General features: G+C 47.7%; 1 protein-coding gene across 7 annotated transcripts in view; it reads right to left on the bottom strand.

Annotated features, from left to right (window-relative positions):
- SMARCA2 (SWI/SNF related, matrix associated, actin dependent regulator of chromatin, subfamily a, member 2) overlaps positions 1-19,834 on the bottom strand; it is a 178,148-nt gene extending 158,314 nt beyond the window's left edge. For 2 of the 7 annotated variants that reach the window (XM_032427564.1, XM_032427558.1), the window contains exons 1-3: positions 19,704-19,834; positions 5,920-6,180; positions 2,570-2,699 (exon numbers count right to left, since the gene is read on the bottom strand). In XM_032427564.1, coding sequence (XP_032283455.1) covers positions 2,570-2,699; positions 5,920-6,144 — 355 coding nt within the window. In that variant the 5' untranslated portion in view covers positions 6,145-6,180; positions 19,704-19,834. The other 5 variants (XM_032427563.1, XM_032427562.1, XM_032427560.1 and 2 more) reach the window with 5 other exon arrangements.
- Positions 19,835-20,662: the final 828 nt, after the last annotated feature.

Below are 20,662 nucleotides of genomic sequence, written 5' to 3' on the forward strand. Positions count from 1 at the left end.
CATCATGTCTCTCCTTTTAATAATCTTGAACTTATAAGTGCCAATTTTATATGAATTTTCTCTTCTCTCTCTCTCTCTCTCTCTCACACACACACACACACACACACACATTAACTATTATATACTTGCCTTTGAAGGCTTTTCCTATCCAACGGACTAAAAATAAACAATGCTATCATTGGGACCATAAGGTACATGATTCAGTATTTATTGAAGGAAATGGTTTTGCTTCTCAACCAATACCTCCAAATAACCTAATACGTTGCTAGGTAGTTAAAGCTAGCAGCCTTCCGATCAATACCGCACCTCTCCATACATGTGTGTTTATAAATGTTTGTTTTTTTTTTTACAATGGGGTCTTTAAAGATACATGCTATTACAGAGTCTAAACTCTTTTTAGATCATTATATAGAATAAGATTCTATTATACCAATACTACTTTATTGAAAAATATGCTTTTAAATAACTCATTCCCCAGCCTGCAATGCACTTTACTAGTTTGGGGAAAAATATTACGTGCTAATTCGGATTCCATTTAGTGCAGACCCCTACATTCCCAGGTAATTATAACTTGCCGAAATTATACAAAAATTAGTATCTATTTAAAATTGTTGACGGTGAATGCATCAGTTCACTTCTCTACCTAACTGAACAAAATGAACGAGGTATCTATCCAGTTATGTGCTGGATACTGTACCAAGTGTTGGAGATTCCAAGAAGAATAAAAGGAACCAAGCAGTGAGAGAAATTTTAAGATACATAAAAGTAAAAGTGCTCACTGAAAATTCGTGCATTTAAAGTGTTTTGTGCTGGAGTTTTCCTTGGGCCTTACTCCTGGAGGTACTGCAAAGCCAGGAGCAGACAGAGCAGGCACTGGGCTTTGAGAGTCACTGAACATCACTCATCTACACCTCCCAGGTAGTATAAATGAGATCTACATTAGCTCTGGGAACCCACCTGGCTCCTCAGAATATAACTGTTAAACCTGCAAGCGTTGTCTAAATCCATTCTTAACACTGAATGGGTCAAATATTTTCTTCCTATACTGCAAAAAATCCCAATGAATCAGTCTGCTTGGCTGATGTGGTCAACATTTGAGGCGTCATCTGCAACACTTATACCTGTCTGCCATCAAAATTCTGATCAGAGGCTGGGATATTCAAAACCTGCTTGACTATGAATGAAGATACATTCCTATGCCTCCATGATTTGCATGTGTGTGTGTGTGTGTGTGTGTGTGTGTGTATTTTAATTGTGATACATTTCTCTAAATCCTCAGTCAAAAAATCTCCCCTCGGGTGGATGGATGGCTGATCATGAATAGAGAAAAAAAACCCCACATTTATTAAATGACAAAGGAGTACATACAACAACACATAAACCACAAACTTTGAATGAGAAGATCAACACGTTAGGGTTAACCGGTCCTAGATTAATGCATGCCCTTGCATGCTGAAATGACCATACAATGATTCTGAAAACAGGTTACAATGTCCTCAAAGACTCTGAGGTGTCTTTACTACGCCTTCAACAGTGAGGGAGGAAGGCACCAAAGGGAAGAGAAATATGCCGTACATTGACTGGCCATTATTGTGGGTTGAATTATGTCTTCTATAGAGATTATGTATGCCAAAGCCCTAGCCCCTAGTACCCGTGCAGGTGACCTGATTTGGATACAGGATCTCTGCAGATGTCATCAAGTTAAGATGAGACCATACTGGATCAGGGGAGACCCTAAACCAATGACTCATGTCCTTACGAGAAGAGGGAAATCTGGACACAGGCGTAGACACTCAGGAAAACGTCATACGGAGACCAAAACAGATTGGAATGAGAGATCTACAAGCCAAGGAATCCCAAGGGTTGCTCTCAACCACCAGAAGCTAGGAAGAGGCAAAACAAAAGATTCTTCCCAAAAGCCTTCAGCGAGAGCATGGCCTGCTAATACCTTGATTTCAGGCTTCCAGCCTCCAGAACTGGGAGAGAATCAATTTCTGTTGTTTCATGCCCCCCGGTTTGTGGGAATTTGTTACAGCGGCTCTAGGAGACAAATACAGCCACCCACCAGCAATAACAGGTAATTCCACGGCCAGAAAAAGCCACCTTACAACGCATGAGCATGCAAGTCAAGGGACACAGGTGGCTCATCTTACCTTCACATCTCTGCTGTCATTTGGAGACAGACCTGGATTCTCCTCCTGGCCCTTTCGCTTACTGGATGTGTTCACTTAGGAAAACACAGCAAATTCTCTGAGCTTTAGCTTCCCCACCTAGAAAATGGGGCTGACCTAATTTACCTTCGAAGATCATAATAAAGAATCTGCATCGGGTACACAAAGCCACCTTGCGGATTGCTTGGACACAGGGTGGCTAGTAGAATTTACTAGTATCTTGGAAATAGAACTGCCCATACAAAAATCATAGTCGTATTGGTACGGGCAAGGGGAGAAGCAGCCTGCAGATTCAGCCTTCCTTAGACACGTTCTTTGGAAGTCACAAGTAAAGTAACCGGTAAGAAAGATGAAAGACTATGGTATGGAACAATACCAGGTGTGCAGCAGACACAAACCTTGGCTGTGTTGATCCATCGGACTCTGGGGAGGACCCATTCCTGGGTGAGGTGGCCGCATACTGGAGCCCTTCATGGATCCACAGTGGATATCTTCCACAATCCCCTTGTCATGCAGACCATCGATGGGCTGAAACATTTAAAGGACATCAGTTAGATGCCTCTTGAAGGTACAAAATTTCCATCTGGACCTTTTAAGATCCCTCACTTTTAAAGTCTTCAAAACTGTGGCATAATCATCTGTTGCTCATAGGACAGACATATATTTTCATACCTATACTACCTGTTTTATCATATATTACATAGACTTTATAGGTGGGGACAAAAAAAATAAGACTACACCAACAGGGTCAGCGAAACTATCCATAAGTCGAAAGTTAAGGCTTTAAAAAGTTGGATTTTTTTTTTTTGTAATGTCAAAGGCCTACAAATAAAAATGAAGTCCTGCTCACAAATATAAGCCATTCTTCCCTACCCTTTTAAGTAAGTCCTGAAACCTGTTGTAGATTGAAGTTAGTCCACAGTCTGAAGGAAGCCTATTTGAAATGTCTGTGATGATGTATTTTTTTTTTTTTTTTGGTCATTTTTTTTCATCAGAGAGGAAAGAACTATATGGAAAGTTTCAAAGTCGAAACCAGAAAGTTCCATGCAGTCGGGAAAAGAGGAAGAGCCGGGGTGGAGCAGAGTACTGCCAGAGAAGGAAGGTACGACGGATGAATCCGAACCACAGAGAGAACCCAACTTGAAAATGTTTTAAAGGCAGAGTTTGGAAAAAAAAAAAAAAAAATGTCAAGATCACAGGGACTCAAACCAGGACGTGAGGCCTCATGCCTAGCAAGCACACGATAAAGAGCCATTGAGTTGACATTAATCCAATCCAGAATTGGGCAACGGAGCATGTGTTTGAAAAAAAAAGGAAAAGTCTATTCCTCCCCAAACTGTAAGAGCAATTTTCAGAACCGCCTGAAAGAAATAGTTCCAGGAGTTTATAGAAACCAAATGACTTCAAGCAAGAAAGTATGAGTGTTTGCAGTTTTACAGAAAGGAAAGTTAATTTCTGCAGAGTCAAAAGCACGCACTTGAAAAGAGGAAAAATTTGCCATAAAGAGGATGTTCAGAAGAAAAATGGGAAGAATTTGATATAAAGAGTGTCTCTGAGTCTGTTAAATAGTAATAATAGGGAGGAAATCAAAGCAACACAAGCAGATGTATTTAGGCCACTTGTTTATTTATTTCCAGTGATGCTGAAAAGCAAAGAGCTGAATCTCAGAGGGAGAAGGAGGAGAAAGACAAGGAATAGAGCTGCCTTGTAAAAGGACTCTGAGAAAGTGAGGGCATCTGGTCAGCAGGTGTGAACTCAGGCACTTAACCACGTCCCCACGCAGGGGCTGGGAGTAAGGAAAAGCAGGATGGCAAAAAATGCAAACTCTCAGCAAAACAAAAGAAAGCAAAACAAAAAAAGAGTATCAAGGGGCGTGGGTATGAGAAAATGTGACAAAGACACTAGGTCACAAAACAGAAGGGATCAGAAGAGATAATCACCCATAGAAACAACCCAGTGCAAAAATCTACCAATGACCCAACATTCAGTCATACCTTTTTACCTTCCAAATGCCTAAATGATACTAAAGGTCAGCTAAATCTTTCCTTCACAGTTTATCTTTCATTTGGGAGGTGAGACAGCCTCACATCGTTCTGAAATTATTCAACCCACTTGGACTGAGGCCGACGAGTGACAGATCAGACCTATAATAGCTCCCAAATTAATTTAATATGAACACAAGACAATGTAATGACTTCAGTATGTCTAGATGTTCAATATGTCTCTTCAAGAATATGATACAGAAAATAAGCAGCTTTATTTCTTTAGATACCTGACAAGTTAAAAATGTGTTTAAAAACAAAAACAAAAACAAACCTCAAAAGCAGAGAGAGAACATGGGGATACGATGGGGGATATCCAGGACATGTTGTTAAAGGAAAAGAGGAAGTTTCAGAGTAATTAACAGTGATGACATGACTGTATTATGGTAAAAGGAAAACAAAACAAAAAAATCAGACCTGTATGATACGCCTACTTGGGCTTACACAGGACTTTTCACTGAACAGGGAGAAACATGAGGTATAAAAAGCGAGCACAAAGCTGTTACTTTGGGTGAGGCCAGGATTAACTGTTTCTTTATCTCAGTACAGTTTTACTTTTCAAAATAAGTATATATTACTTTCCTGATTTGAAAATCATCAAATAACAAAATTTGTAAAAAAAAAAAAAAAAAAAAAGAAAGAAAGGAAAGGAAAGAAAATTAAAGAAAAACCCTCTGGGCTCCAATGCCCTACCTTAAAATTGACCTACAGTCCTATAGGATTAGAGGAAAGACTTGCTCTTTTTTGATATAATCTTTCTGTTTTAAACCAGGATCTTCCATGGTTTACCTACTTAATACCAAGAGGCAGCCCCACCACCCCGTCCACCTGTGACATCGTCCGAAAGCGATAGAAAACCTCTACTTGTCTTATCAGGTACGACCCTCGGGTCATGTGTGGTGTGGCTCACTGAGTTTCACTGGCTACTTATTCCCTTTTAAAGCAAACTGTCACAGGACCTGGCCGGCTTTCTCAAGAGGCAATTCTTTCTTCTTCGCATCTCCTGTGAAAGGCCTAATGCCAAGTTGTACTGATAGGATCATTCCTACAGCAACGATCCAAGCCTCATAAATAGAAGATTATTATAACCTCAGTCCAAAAACAGACAAATAGACCTGCGCTCTGCAAAATCCCAGCCCTCTTCCAAAATCAGAAAAAAGCCACTTGACAGAGGGGATAGCAAAGTACATTTTAGGGAGTCCCCGGAAACTATTTCATTTCGATAAAGCCTTCAAAAAAAATGCCTTAGAAAATGACTCGTTTTCTTTCCACTCTGTGGGATCTATTTTTTTAAATAAATATCAATACTCTTAGGAAAGAATAAATTTCAATACATCCATTCGTGGATGATATGTTATTTTACATATACAGTTGGAAAAAAATCAAGACTTATGCGTGAATACACTTACTCACCAGGCCCACAGCCCACAACCCACAACCCACAAATCACAGCATCTAATTGTCAGAACTGCAAATCCTATCTAGTATTGTTCAAAAAGCCAAGATCTGATCTTCCTGTACAACATCTGTAACAATAACAGAGCCTCAGAACGTATGTTTTTAATAATATACAAGATAAGACAAAGACCTCGCTTGATTCTCTTATTAACAAGAGTAGGGGGGAAAAAAGAGGGGGAGGGGATTATCAGGGATTTTAGCCATCCATGACTCAGAAGACGAGAGTGAACAAGAAAATAAACTCTTACCTTATGCATTTGGTGTATGCCTTCCTGCGGGAAGTCGGCAGACCCCATTGTCGGCATAGGGTGTGAGACACTGGGAGGTCCAGGGCTCGGCCCCATCATACTGTGCACAGAACCCGGGGATGGCCCGGGTCCTGGACTAGGTCCAAGAATGGGTCCGGGCGAGGGTCCGGGCCCCGGCGAAGGCCCTGGGTGGGGCATCGCGCCAGGGTCTGTGGGCGTGGACATCTACCTCTCCTGTCTCTGCCAGTCAGTAGAGGGATACTGAGTTGGAAGGAAGAAAAGAGAAAGGAATGTCTTAAACATGATGTTAAGATCAGAATGAAACAGTTGTTAGTCTTTCATGGTGCCATTTCTGTAACAAACATCAAACAGAACTGCCCTGTCTCGTCCAGATGTTTGAGGGAGTGTGATATATATCCATCTGCCCTAGTCTTTATGAAGACCACTTGTTTAAAAGAAAAAAAAACACTCTAAATGATTCCCCAGAAAGATATAAATCATCCAAGATACAAAAAAAGACCCACTGGAGAAACTCAAATTTAATGCATAAGCAGAATTCTAAACAAGTTTGAAATTTATTACTGAAGTCAACAGATGCTCTCCATTACTTACTGGCTTGGGCACCTTACAAGTCATTAACCCCCCAAAGCCATTAAAACATAAAACCCCTGAAAAAGTATCCAACCAAGACACATTTTCCTAAGTAAATGAGCGTCGGAAACTTCACAGAAAATTCTAGACAGTTAAAAGGGGGAAAGAAGTACAATTTCAGAAACTGAGAAGGAAAGAGAATTACCCATCGTGGGAAAAGCAGAGGCTGTGGGACGTGGGACTCAAACAAACAGGGGTCCAAAGAGCCACACAGAACAACCACTGGCTGAGACTGAAATGCAGTGTTGGTAAGTGTATCAGCTCCGGGCCCCACGCAGCAAGCAGCACCTTCCGCGCCCCCCCACCCCCCCGCCCATGCAGCATTGTGTTCTCCACCATCTCCGCTGTGCCGCAAGTGATCAGAAGAAATGGTTTATTTATTTATTTTTTTCAAGATTTTATTTATTTATTTGAGAGAGAGAGAGAGAGCGAGTGAGCACAAGCAGGGGGAGCAGCAGAGGGAGAGGGAGAAGCAGGCTCCCTGCTGAGCAGGGATACCAACAGGGGGCTCGATGATGATGCCAGGACCCTGGGATCATGGACCTGAGCCGAAGGCAGACGCTTCACCGACTGAGCCACCCAGGCGCCCCAGAAGAAACGGTTTCAAGTGTGGTCCTCCTGCCGGCTCATGAACTGAAGACCACTTGGAGAGCTGAGGCCAGGATTCATCCAAGGCTTCTCTGTGGTCCAGGATCCCCAAGAGAAGTCAGCCGTTGACTACCGGAGTGGGCCCAGCATGGACAAGGTGAGAAAATCCCAGTTCTCCGATTTCGGGAAAGCTGTATTCCATCACCCACACTCCAAGACTTCTTGGCATCCCCTCCCCTGGGGAACCGCCTCATGGTGGGGGTATGCTTGCATCTTGGACATGAGCCAAAACGAGCAAATAAGCCGTTTCCCAGACTCCCATCAATGATAGCTGAATAGCACTAGTGAGAGTTAAGTGTGACACCAGACCTTATGTTATCTGGGGCCACACACACCCGTACACACAAAAACTTTTCTGTCAACCTCACAAAACACAGAATGAGACCCCCTCAGTGATTTGCTTACCCACTATTTAGTGACAGGGCTGGGACTTAACCACAGGGGTCTAACCCAGCCACTCACAGCCAGGGTCTTTCCACAGGGAGATGAGGTTACAGCGGAAACACAAAAAACCCACATTAGTTCCATTCTTAGCCACCTGCTCTCCCCTCTTGCTGAGTCTCTAGAAGGTGAGGGCCTTGAGGGCAGGGGTCTTGCTCTTCTTCACTCCTCTGTGTCCTCGGCACCTCCAGCCCGCGTGGAGTAAGGGCTCAAAAAAAAGATCTGAATGAACTGCCCACGAATTCCAAGGGCAAACTATTAATAGCATCGTTATTTTATAAATAAAAAATTAGAGAGTAATTCGTGCCTGAGCTATGTTCACATAAAGAAATCTAAGAAGGGTGGGCAAGAATTTAGGCCATTCTGGTAAATGAATTCGGGCTAAAACGGGAAGCAATGAAAGGCTACGTTGGAGCGATTATAACACAGTGTTTTGCTGATACAAGATAGGACTCAGAGAACCCAGCTGAAGTGGTTTCTAAAACAACAGGGAAGCTTCAAGGGTGAATTATAGCCTTGAATTCACTAGAGAGCCAAATGTTATTATTTATTCTTTGTGATTAACAAAGCAGGCAGAAGTGACTTTTTTTTTTTTTTTACCTTTTTTAAACTTTTAAAAAAATTTTTTTGGCATGCCACCCCCTCACATACAGGCTCGTTCAGTCAGCGTCTTAAATTTAGGAAGCTGACGTCAATTCAGGGGTACTACAAGTTATAATGTTCTTTCATGTATATCAGCAAACTAATACACCCCTTTATTTTTTAGTGAATAAAAGGAAATTGCTTACTTCCTGTTATGGTTTACCTTGAAATGGGCTTCAATAGCTCTTCCGGTAACCTATCACCAGTCTGAACAATGAAGATACAAACACTCAGCCTGGCAGTCCCCACTTGCCACATTTTCTATTTTAACATATGTTATCCCATAATCCTCCCTCGTGCCTATGGGATCATTTTCATGGGGGAATCTGGCAGAATGCTGTGATTACTTGTATGCCGTCCCATAAAAATGCTCCTCATTTTTGGTTAAAGGCAACTCCTAAAAAGCTTCTTAAAGGGGAAAACCGACGAGAGGGGGGAATGGAAAAGTACTGGCTACTTCAGGGGAACGTGAACACAGGGACGTGCTGTGGAGGACACTCCTGAGTAAGAAGAGAAGCGTCCGATGCATGGGCCTAAGGCGTGCGTCCATGAAGCAGCACCGACGAACAAAAGAAAGTAGCTCAGAGAAACCGCCAAGTGTAACAGAGGAGGAGCCCTGAGCCCAGCTAACGAAGGGCAGGAATCTGGAGGATCATCCAACTCGGGCATGGGATACTCCGGCTGGTCTGACCGGGTGTCCAGAGACTTGGGTTCCGTCTGGTCTTCTTGTCCCGGGCCCGGGGCAGAGTGCTTTTCCTCTGTAGAGCCTTTTTGGTTCTTCTGGGCTTGAGGAGAGAGTATCTCAAGGCTTCCCCCACCTGTGCACCCGGGACGCAAAGCATCTCGAGGACTTGCTCCAATGCTGCGCGCAGTGGGGTTCGGGGTGGGGCGGAATCTGGGCTGTCCCGGGATTCACGCCTCGCCACCAGCACCCAGGAAGACTGAAGAGGAGTGACTCTCAAAGAGGAGGTCACCGCCCTGGCCTCTGCCCTCCCTCTGCATTTCTGCTGGCAGCTTCATCGCACAGCTCGAGGACATAACCAGCCTGCCTCACTGCGTAAAGCAACTCGGCCGATGTAAATTACAGAGCGGCTCAGCTCTCAAGCCGAGGCGCGGGGCATTACTAAGTTAGCGTGGTTAAGGTTTAAAGTCCAGGGTTGGCCAACTCAGCTTCTCCTTCACCAACCACACCGGGTGTCCTAGGAATCAACCCTTTTCTTCCTCCTTCAAAGCACTGATGACAGGATGCAGACAGGCAGTGATGGGGGTGGGCACAGTGGGGACCCGGGAGGGGACGGCTCAGATCACCAGGGCAGGGTAGGCGCAGTAGGTCTCCGCACAAGGTAACACTCAAAATCTGCATTTCTTTTGTGTTGGGAGGTAGGGTGGGGAGGGTTATACATTGTCACAGATGAGCACGGCCTGTTCAACAGGTATGTGGCTGAGAGAATGAAGGAAACGTGTGTGTGTGTGGGGGGGACAGGGGCGTAAAGCACCGCAACCCCCCCCCCCCCATGCACGGCACTGCGAGTCCCCGTCCTCCCGTAATGCACTCCCTGAGGGCTGGCCGCTGTGTTCTTGGCCAAGGCATTTTCAGCAGTACACCCTGTCTTTTTCTGCGTCCTAACCCTGCCTTTACAACTGGGGAATGTTGTGTTTTTAAAAATAAAAGTTGTCGGAGCTTCCCACAGCTGCAACCACCCCAGATGCCTTCCTCCTTCCTTCTCCCCTTGGCTCAACAAGCCCCAGCACACCCATCAGCATATTAAATGAGTTCAACTTCCTGGAATTGGAAGGGTCGCCAGTCTAACCACGACAGCTGTGACCAAACATACACCTTTTCCTGTCCTACTGCGATCGGCTGGAACACCACTGACCCCCGCCTTGCGGGGATATTTAAACACACCCACGTGTGCTTCACAGTCACTGGAGCAACCTGAGTTGAGGACACATTTGGTCCCATGTGGGCCCATGCCCATGTAAAAGGTGAGGGCAGGAAGGAAGGGACCACACAGCTGGCCCGAAGTCAAGTCTGTCAGCGGAACTTTGCATCTCTTGACCCAGCCCAGGGCTGAGCCACTGCACCCAGAGGACAAGGCCGGCCACCAGGCAGGAGGGCTTTCACTCCGGCTGGAGACCCACCATGCGCAGGAACCAGGAACGGAGAGAGAAGGGCCTAGAGGCCGAGATGGAAACAACGGGAGGGAGATTCTGCCAGGCTTAGGCTTTGGCTGTGGTGCTAGATCAACCTATGAAGGGACAGAGAAGTGAAAAGAAGCTCCGGAGAGAGTAGGAGGTGGACACGACATCATGGATGAAGATCTGTGAAGTCTAATCAAACATCCAGAGGGCCCGTTTTACTTATCTGTTCCCAGCTGTCCTGAATCTCCACAAGGGATTGGGCACAGGGCAGGTAGGATGCACAGAAAGGCCCCGAGGGCGTACCCCAAGGCTCTGCAAGTCTGATAGGGAAATGGGACTTTTCCATAAATAGCAGTAGGGGCGGGGAGAACAAATGGAAGGTCCTGCAAGACAAGAAGGGCTACAGCTAAGGGCGGACAGGGGAGAGTGCTTACAGCCTGCAGGGTGGAAGAAGGAAGAGGGAATGCGGGGAGGCTTCCTGGAGAAGGAGGCCTTTCAGCTAGGCCTCCAAGAAAAAAACATAAATAATACCAACCGACCAAACAAACAAATAAATAGATGCATGTCTCCCAGACACTTTTGTTTTCTAGTCCCAGAAAGGGTTTTGGGGGAAACACGACCACCCCGACCAGACAGCAGCTCTTCAATAACTCTTCACCAAACGTGGCGAGGAAGCGTGGGCAAATCCTGGCTTTTCCGCACATCTTTATCACTGCTGGACTTGCAGAAAGACTGGGGTACGGGCCAAAGGTGGAACATTAGAAATAAACATTAGGCCCCTCGCGCATCCCCGGGAACAGCTCTGTCTTTTTAAAGTTTTCTGGCTGGTGCGGGAGAACTGCAAGGCTCAGGAGATAGTTAAGATAAGGGTTCTTTTTATGTCTGTTTGCTGATTCAGAACATCTCCTGACCTGAAGGGCTTCTCGCTTTCTGTGTAGCTGTCTGTATAAAGGAATTGATAATTCCCCTACAAGAAGTAGCAACATCTCTCCAACGGGAACAGAAGCACTGCTATTCTTAATGGGGGAGTGGGGCGTGGGCACGAATAGCAGTGAAGATAAAGGAAATAAATCTACCAGAAGTTTCTTTTTCAGAGGCCAAGGTTGCCTGGATAGACGGTGAAACATTACCAAAAGCCCTCCCACTTCTCGGTCTGGGACGTGCAACTTTAAACAGGGCGCACCATGATTTGTGCCACGGGGAAAAACCACGCCGGGCTTAAAAGTTCAACGTGACACGTCACCGGACCTGAAACTCTAGAAAAGCCTGGAAAACATTTTCCTCCTAGTGCTTCCTGTCAGTTTCCCATTCAAAGTCAAGTAGGTTTTAAAAAGGGGCTGGATTCAAAAATGGTGCTCTGTTTGTCTGGCTTCTGTGGACGTTTCCGCCACACGGTCAAGGAAACATTACGTTGTTAGCTGCTGCCCTCCCTTTAAATAACCTGCCCTGGGACTGTCCTTGCCCAGAGTCAGACCAAGGCTCGGGGGCAGCTCTGCATGGGACAAAAGAGAACACAAACATCGCAGCAGCTAATTCCTGCCCCCGCCATCCCCAGGGGATACTCAGGGACCTGGCACTTAACATCATCACCCTGCAGAGACAGTGGGTTGCCTTCTTTTAAGAACCTACCCCGTGATACAATCCCAGGACCTCCCTTACGAGGACAGCCAACGTTTCCACCAAGGAAAACGTCTTTGGAGGACGGTGCCTACGAGAAAACCCGAAGTACCAGAAGTCCCTCAACAAAAAGACACTAGGGCAGAGCATCCTTCTAAAGCAGGACTCACGTCCATCGGTACTTATCAAGGTTATCACGGATCACTATCACTTCCAACATTTAGTTGAACCTAAACTGCGAGGCAATTGGCCAAAACCAAACTATGCCAATCAAACCAACAAAAGCTAGTTTCAGGGCACGCCCCCCTGACGTGTACTATCTTGTGTCCATTTACACATACAACCCTCCTTCCTAGGTTCTGTTAGGCCCCTTTACAAGGCAACCTCATTTGGGATGCTGATAAGAACCGATGATAGCCACTTCCTTCTCCGTCTGATAAGATAATTGTATTTACACATTAAACATATGAGTCTGAAATACACATTTTAAAAACTCCTCTGGCTGAGATGGCACGCTACGACTTTGCAGTAAATCTCGACCCTTCTTTGCTGAATGAACCCCAGGTATATGACGGATGGGTTTTGATATGCCCCACTTGCCCGGGGTTTCAGAGTAGCCACAGAATTTCAAGCAGGAACCCTTCAAGTTCGCTGCAATTAAATAGATAATGGCCATTTACATGCTAACATGCCCTTTAAAAAAATCACCACCATAGTTCATTTGAGCTCTTCAAGTTTCAAGTTCTTCATCTACAAACTAGACAAAATCCTCACTGGCTACAGCTACAATCCTGATATGAATCAAGTAAAATATCACATCTGAAGACACCTTGTGAGCTATGGTGTAAAAATGTACATTACCTGGAGGATCCTTTCCATGGCTTCAATACCCACCCTGGACTCGAATCCACAGATTAATCTCAACTATTTTTGCTCATGAATTCCCTCATTCAAAACTTCTGAGACAAGCCTCCAATATGCACTGGATAAAATATTCATGCGTTAGCCTGGACATCAAGTCTTTCTACCATGTCCAGCGTTGTCTTCCGCAAATTCGCAACTAGAACCCCTTCCCTGAGTCTTCTCATGGACTCTTCAGACCAGTCCCCGTGATCTCTGGATTTTCTTCTGATGATCAGCACCCCACCTCCTCCACCCCTGCCCTCCTCTGGCCGCAAGGCTACCCCACGGACCCATGACAGCTCACCCTGACCACTCCCTCCACCACGAGGCCTGTGCAGTTTGCCATTTGCTCAGGTATATTCTTTAAAACACAAATTCTCAATTGTAGATTGTTTTTTAAAGAGTTACGGGCTTTGCTTAATTGCATTTTAGCACATGTATGAATACAGAGAACGGCGGCAACGTACAGAGGCAGTGTAGACCCTACAAAGGTAAACACATGCCCGCTTCAAAAGCACTGGGGGAAGAGGGGAGAGGGCTTTCCTCCTGGACATTCAATTTCCAAGTTCAGTGACCCATCTTTCAGTGGGATGGTAACAACTGAAATATACAACATCAAGTAGGTGAAGAAATACGTAATCATCCTAAATAAGAAAAACAAACACAAACTGATAGAGAATTTCCCTTGGACTACTGTGAACCTACAAAACAATATATCCTGATCTTTTTTGGTCAGATATGTGTTTTCTATTTTTAAGTATGTAAATTTCCAAATTGTGAATTCAGTTCTTTAAAAAAGGGAGGAAGGGGGAGTTATAATTATATTTAATGGTTTTTAAACTTCAAACTTATTTCAACTCCTAGAGGTTCCACTCTACAATTCACAAAAGGGTCAGCCCATATTTAGATTAGATCAGTTTCTAAAAAGTTTCTGAAGCATTAGTGCTTGCATAGCTGTAGATAACATCTTGGTGTAAGACCGATGCCTAAACTGATGCTTACGTGCCTGAAAATACAATAGAATATTGCGATTTTTAAAGGTTTTACATGATACAGGCATATAGCTGGATTATAACTGTATGAATGTCCTGGAAGTCTTACATAACGAAAAAACCATCACAATTCACAGCTTCAATTACATAATAATGTGTTATAAATCCAGACGTCCAGAAGGGCACCACTTATGTCAATATTTCAGTCAAAATCCTGTATTCCGTATCTAAACCATCATTCCAAATGAGTGAATTAATGAGTTATTCACTCGTAATTAAAATTAAATGATGCTTCTATCCAACATCCTAAAGACCCAGCTAGGTGGCTCCTGAATTTCATCAGCTCTATTATATGTTTTGCTAAGGTATAATTATTCAAGCATCTTTGTATCTTTAAAACCTGTATTACTTAAAGTCTCTAATGTATCCTGAATACTTTCAAGGAAAAGTGCTATATTAACATGAGAAAAAATATCATAATAAGCAGTAATGAGGTCGTAAAGTTTTCCAAACCCACGTTGCAAGATTCCATTTAACTTGCTCATAAATAACCTCAAAATAAATATGCTGTCTTTCATAACGGTTGTGGCAGAACTAAGTTTTAAACTTCTGTATTCCCTGGTAAATATGAAGTCATGACTTCCTATGTAGAAAAAATAAACATCTCAGGCCTTCCTAAATACTCTACCAAATAACTTTCACCACCATCCGGATCTTCTGCTACCAACTACTTAGGGAATGACCCAAGACTTTTTTCAAATGGCTAGAGATTAAAGTCCCATAATGCAAACTCTTACCAAGATGACAGAAAAGTCAGCATCCTCTGTTGGTCTAAAACAATCTACAGAACACATTTAAGGACAGGGAGTGATTCAGAAGATCATTCTTTCACATAAAAAAAGTGACAAGAGAAAAATCCCAAGTAGCTCCCATATATGGGCTTTCCCATTAGGGAGATTTTCTCATCTGTTCCCCAGAAATACTGCAGAAGAGACAAGTGATCCACTTATAGGGAGTTCTCCAAGTCCACTCATGTTAAGCAACAAATTGTCCGTGGCTCCCCTTAAAATCATCTTGATCACAACACAGTGGGAATCAAAACTTGTGCTGGTTGAAACCAGGTCCTATCAACACTCCCTCAATAGGCCAGCAGTGACACACACTACCCAGGATTATAGTTGTGATAATTCAGTTGTTCTCATGGCAGCATGTCAAGATGTCACAAATCGTGATTTATTATTTCTCTGGACTATCAAAAAGCTGCTGACCTAGGGGAGTTTGACAAAGGCCTTGTTTACAAAGGAAGACTTCTAAAGGAGAAAAAAAAAAAAAAGGAAAAAGCCACCAAAACACTGGAGGACACCACCACTTTTATAGCTTATGAAAGTTTTCTCTTTTCTGATCTTGCTCTAATACATAATAAGCCTTTTTAAAATGAAATGTCAAAATATTACAGTAATATAAGGGGCGTCACAATGGTCTCCTAGAGAGAATGGAATACGCTTTTACACTGGCCTGTAAATGTCTTATCTTTATCAAAGACAGAAAGTTTTGAATAATTATTTGCCAAAGTGTTACTTTCCAGTTATACTGTCAGAAATATCTTAAACAGAATTCAAGCATTAGCGATAAAATACAAGCAGGGGCACTTTTTCTTTCCTTTTTTTTGGTCAATTCCAAGCCTCAGGTGTTGGTCAAAGCACCTTTCAAGAAAACTTGACGAGAAATGCTCAAAAAACACTTTAAAACCGAACAAAAGAAAAGATCTAAAGCTGCTTTGAACAGACTCTTGCGGTGAATTTTTTCTTAAGACGCCACAGTGCAGCTAGTCCTGGAGCTGGGATGTCACTGCTGTCACTCAGAAGAGAAAGGCTGCATTGAAGGGGACACTCCCGCACCTCTGACCATTCTTCAAGGATTCTGATACCCCAAACTCCTAATTTATTTTCACAGCGTTCTTTACCCACAAGGCACCTCTGCTTAATGCCTCCAATCAGGTAAATGGACCCCGGTCTCCAGGCTTGGATTTTTTCCTTAGTCCACTGGAATAAATATCTTGGGTACCTAACAGGTATCTCCAGATCCCTTCTTCCCAGTGGCAAACATTTGAGTTGTCAAGGAGCTTTAAAAAAAAAAAAAAAAAGTCCAGGAGAATAAAAGCGCAATTAGATCCTTAACAGAGAAAATGTGTCTGGATTTGCATAACAATGCACCAACTTGGATTCAAACCTGCCACACCTCTTAGCACTTAACCAGTGTGCTCAAAGTCGGCTGGATGCCTACCAAGTCTAGTGTTGGCAAACAAGCCTGGGGCAGTGGCCCCCCAAGTAACCGATGGAAAATATTACCGAAATATTTGAATGTGCACATCTAAGTGTCTATACACACACATAATATTGGGTATGGCTTTTATTTTAGTCCAGCTCTCAGGGCCTTCTGAATCTTAGATGGTTAGACAGAAATTCTCTGCCACTCCATACGCCAGCAACAATCTTTCTGTTCATACAAGCATTCTGCTCCTAGGAGCATGGCACAACCAGGTGTAAATAAAAAAGTCCTTTGAAATGGGAGTTTAAAATTTAACTCTGCTATTCATGACGCACAGACGTTAAAAATAACCACTCCATACAGGAGACAAACGTGTATCCTTAATGCCTCCCTTAGGCTCTAACATTACACGTATTTAGGAATACGGTCTATCTAATGACCAGGAGACAATGATGACACCTCTCCATAAAATATTAACCCCGGTCGCTTTGTTGTTTCAAAAGCACCAACGTCCATCAGATTGGGGAGGAAGGATAAAAGGCGAAACCTTGCAAAACTCTCCCAAAAGTTATATAAACAAAGGAGGGGAGAAGCCCAGTGTGGGCTTTGCACCCATGTGCTACTAAAATTACATAACACCCGGCGCAGACATTAGAGAAGGAATGGATTCTGCACAACCCCCCCCCCCCCGACTTTCCTCGACTCCCCAAGCCCGTCTCCTTCTCTTAAAAAATCCTAATGCCTGGCAAGACCAAATGGACGACTTGGAATATTTATTTTATCGCTGGAGTAAATCCTGCGAGAGTTGGAGGCACGTTTAGGCCCGAAGTTTTGAATGTGCAACAGCCCCAGGGCGCAGCGACTCCACGCTCCGGACCCGGAGGAGAAAGAACTGACAAGCGACAGCAACCAGCAAGGCCTTCTCCTTCCCCCTCGCGGTGCTTCCCGCTGGAAAGTTTTCCACGCGATCGATCGGAGGGCGAGGAGCCCGCTTCCCCCGCCTGCCTGACTTTGCAGGAAAGGCGAGCCGGGAGACCGGCGGGGGCCGGCAGGGAGAGAGCCGGAAAGCTCCGCACTCAGCGGGCGGCGCCGGCGCAGGCTCCTTACCTGGGGGACGCGGAACAAAAAGAGGCGCGGGGCTCGCCGAGCCTGTGGCGGCGGCGCGGCCGGCTGCCGGAGCGGCTCTCCCCACCCGAGCCCTAGGCCCGCGCCCGAGCCCGCGGCCCGGCCCCCGCCGCCGCCGCCGCTTCCTCCCTCGCGCGCGTCATGTCACGGCGATCAAACATGTCTGTGTGCGCTTCGCTGCTGTGACTTCCTGATTCTCCGCCGCTCGCGCGCGCACACTCACACTCACACTCACAGCCACACGCACACGCCACCCCCACCAGCCCCCGCCACCAAACCTCGCCTGGTCCTCCCCGGGCTCCCGGCGGCTGCCGGCGCCTCTGCTCGCGTCGCGCTGGCCCCGGCGCGCACAACACACACTCACACTCACGCGCAGACACACTCGCGCCGGCCCCGAGGCGCGGAGACGCGAGCCGCGGGAGCTCGCCGCCCCCCCCCCCCCCCCCCCCCCCCTCCCCCCCCCCCCAACCTTTTTTTTTTTTTTTTCCCTGCCTGATCCACGTCCAACTTCCCTCCACCCCCACCCCCCACCCCCCAGCAGTCCGGCCTGCCCCGCGCTCACCAGGATCCGCCGCAAGCTGCAACCCGGATAATAATAATGCAATCCAGGCGGCGGAGGCAGGGGCGAGCGCGAAGACACTGGCAGGAGGCGATTTCCCCGCGTGTACCGGAAACCGGCCGAGTGCCGGGACTAGGGCACGGGTGTCCCCTGGAGCCCGCACTGCTGCGCCTCGCCCCGCGCGGTGCAACTGCGCCCAGGCTGCGAGGCCTGGTGCGGGGCACCCGGAGGACCGGGCTCGGTGTGCGCCCGCAGCCGGAGGGCGCCTAGGGACTGGCACGCCGGACCGGTTATTTGGGGAAGTGCATCGCGACACCTTTGCAGATGGCATGGCCCTGTTTTGCAACGCAAACGGGAGGAGGGAAGACGGCCGGATGGAGGGGGAGAGCAGAGGAAGGGGTAAATCAGGTTGGGATGGGAATAAAGCAAACTCGAAAGCAGGGAGCGAGAAGGAAGGGGTGCGTGTCATCGTTGGGAGGAGGCTCCCACCCGGTCTCCCCGCCTCCCGCCCTGGCCACCCCCTCCCTCCTTCCCCCGCCCGCTCCCGCCCGCCCCCCCACCCCCCCAGCAGCCCTTCCCCTTCTCCGGCGAACGCCACCACTGCTGCCCTGGTGCGCGCGGGTCCTGTTTGTGACAGTCAGGCAGAGAGGATTATCCGGATCATGGCCTCCCGGCCCGCAGCCACGATGGCTCTCCCGGGCCCCAACGAGCCCCTAGCACCCGGACGATCGCGGGCGACCCACGCCCGAGGTTCCCGCGGCTCAGGCTGGGGGAAGACGCCAAGCAAAAGAAAACAACCCCCGGGGGGGGGGGAGGGCAGGGTAACTGAGCCCGGCGGGCACCTCCGACCGCCTTCTTTGGGGCCTCCTCCCTCCCTCCCGGCAGTGCGGCCCGGGCCGGACACCCCGAACTTCAACACCCGAGCCCGCGCGGCCGCCAGGTACCAGAGGCAGGGACGTCCGCAGAGCCCCGGGCGCAGCGCCCCGGTAACCCCTTTGCCTAAAGGCCTGCCTACCGGTCAGCGTCCTCATCCCCGCCCGAGGGAACGCGCAAAGTGGAGGTGACACCTCCGATCCGGCACGCACCGGCCCCGCGGCGGTGGCTGCCGCCTCTACGGCGCGCCAGCTCCGGCTTCTCCCGCCGCGATCCGCTCGCGTCTCGGCAACCGGAGCCCTTTAAACAAGTCCCCGGGAAGCGGGTGGCAGCCGCGTTCGTTGGCGCCCGGCCGCCAGCCCGGGCTCCTCGCCCTCCTCTCCCGCTCCCCTTCCAACTCTTCCGGGGAAGACTGCTCGGGGTGAACTGTCGCCTTCCCCCCCTCCACCGCCCCCCTCCCCCAGCTTTAAGGGGATGGGGGGATTGCAACCTTGCCGAGTGTGTGTGTGTGTTGCAACCTTGAGTTGGCAGCGCATCGCTGACTGCCTACCTAGGGTCAAGGCTGTGGTTTGTTGGGATTCCCCCCGCCCCTCGCCTCCCCAAAGTAGTAATTATTACTGTTATTATTAGAACAGCAAGGTTCGGTTGAAACTTTCCCGTTTCTTCCACGGCCGCCCGGGAGCTGTCGTTAGAGCATTCCACCTGAGGCCCGCGGGGAGGAGGCGGGCTTTTTTGTTGTTGTTGTGGCGGTTGGCCCGCCTGTTTGTTTTGGGTCTCCGTGCATGCACAATAAATAATAATTAGGATAATAATGAATAATCCCCGGCGAAGGCGGCTCCGTGCCGGAGGGGTTTGTGCGGCGGCTGCAGCCGGGAGGCCGGAGGGAGGGGAAAGAGGAGAAAGGAGTTGTAAGTTATATTTACCTTGCTCGCGAGGAGTGTGCTGGCTGAATCTCTTCCCTCTCTGAGTCACCCAGAGTACAGAAACAGAGGGAGAGAGGACTAGATTATGAATATGACTTCATTGATGACAGCCATCCCCTCCTCTTCCTAAACTCGGGCTCCGCCCCGCGTCCCACCCTCGCCGCCTCCACGGGCGCCGGAAGACGCGCCGCAGTTGGCCCCGCGCGCCGCTCCTCCCTGCCCGCCCGGGCGCGGGTTGGCGGGACGCGCCTGTCACTCGCCCCGCTCAGCGACTCCGGGAGCTCGGGGGAAGGAGGGGGCGGTGTGCAAGAATGTGGATCGAGACAGCTCTACTGTATGCGTGGATCCGTGTGTGTCTGCAAGGCGCCGGCTCTCGGGCCGTGCTCGTGCCTGGAGCAGAGAAACTGCGCAGGACGCAGAGAGCCCCGAGCCCTGGAGGAGTTAGGCACCCGTTATCCCTCTCCCGGCCGTCGTCCTGGGGGGGGCGCTGCCGGGCTCCCCCGGGGAGGCTGGGGAAGCAGAGGAGGCACGGCGAGAGGGAGGGCAGCCGTAGTAATAGCGCGTAGTAGTTTGGGGGTATGTGGAGAAGGTGCTGGAATTTAACTGTGCCTCCGCCTGCCGGAGCGAGCCTGCAGAGGGAGAGGGAGGGGACAGGGGGAGGGCTCCGAGTGGCACCAAAACTGTTCGTGGCACGGTGTTGCCCATGAAAGAAAAGACAGGCATTGTCGTGCCGGCTGAAACTTTTTTTCCCCACCCCCGCCCCCCACCCACCACTCAAGGTTGTTATTATAAATCTGTCCCCCCTTTTCCTCCCCGGTAAAAAGGGAGGCGGGCACAAAGAACATTCCTGCCAAATCTGTCTCTTTTCTGAAGGACGGCAAGCTTCCAAATGCCAATGAGGGGAAAAACAGCTGAGAGGCTGAACGCCTTGTAAATAAATAAGCCCACCCTAACCCCTC

This window comes from Phoca vitulina, unplaced genomic scaffold (assembly GCF_004348235.1).
Source record: "Phoca vitulina isolate PV1807 unplaced genomic scaffold, GSC_HSeal_1.0 scaffold37, whole genome shotgun sequence".
Classification (NCBI taxonomy): domain Eukaryota; kingdom Metazoa; phylum Chordata; class Mammalia; order Carnivora; family Phocidae; genus Phoca; species Phoca vitulina.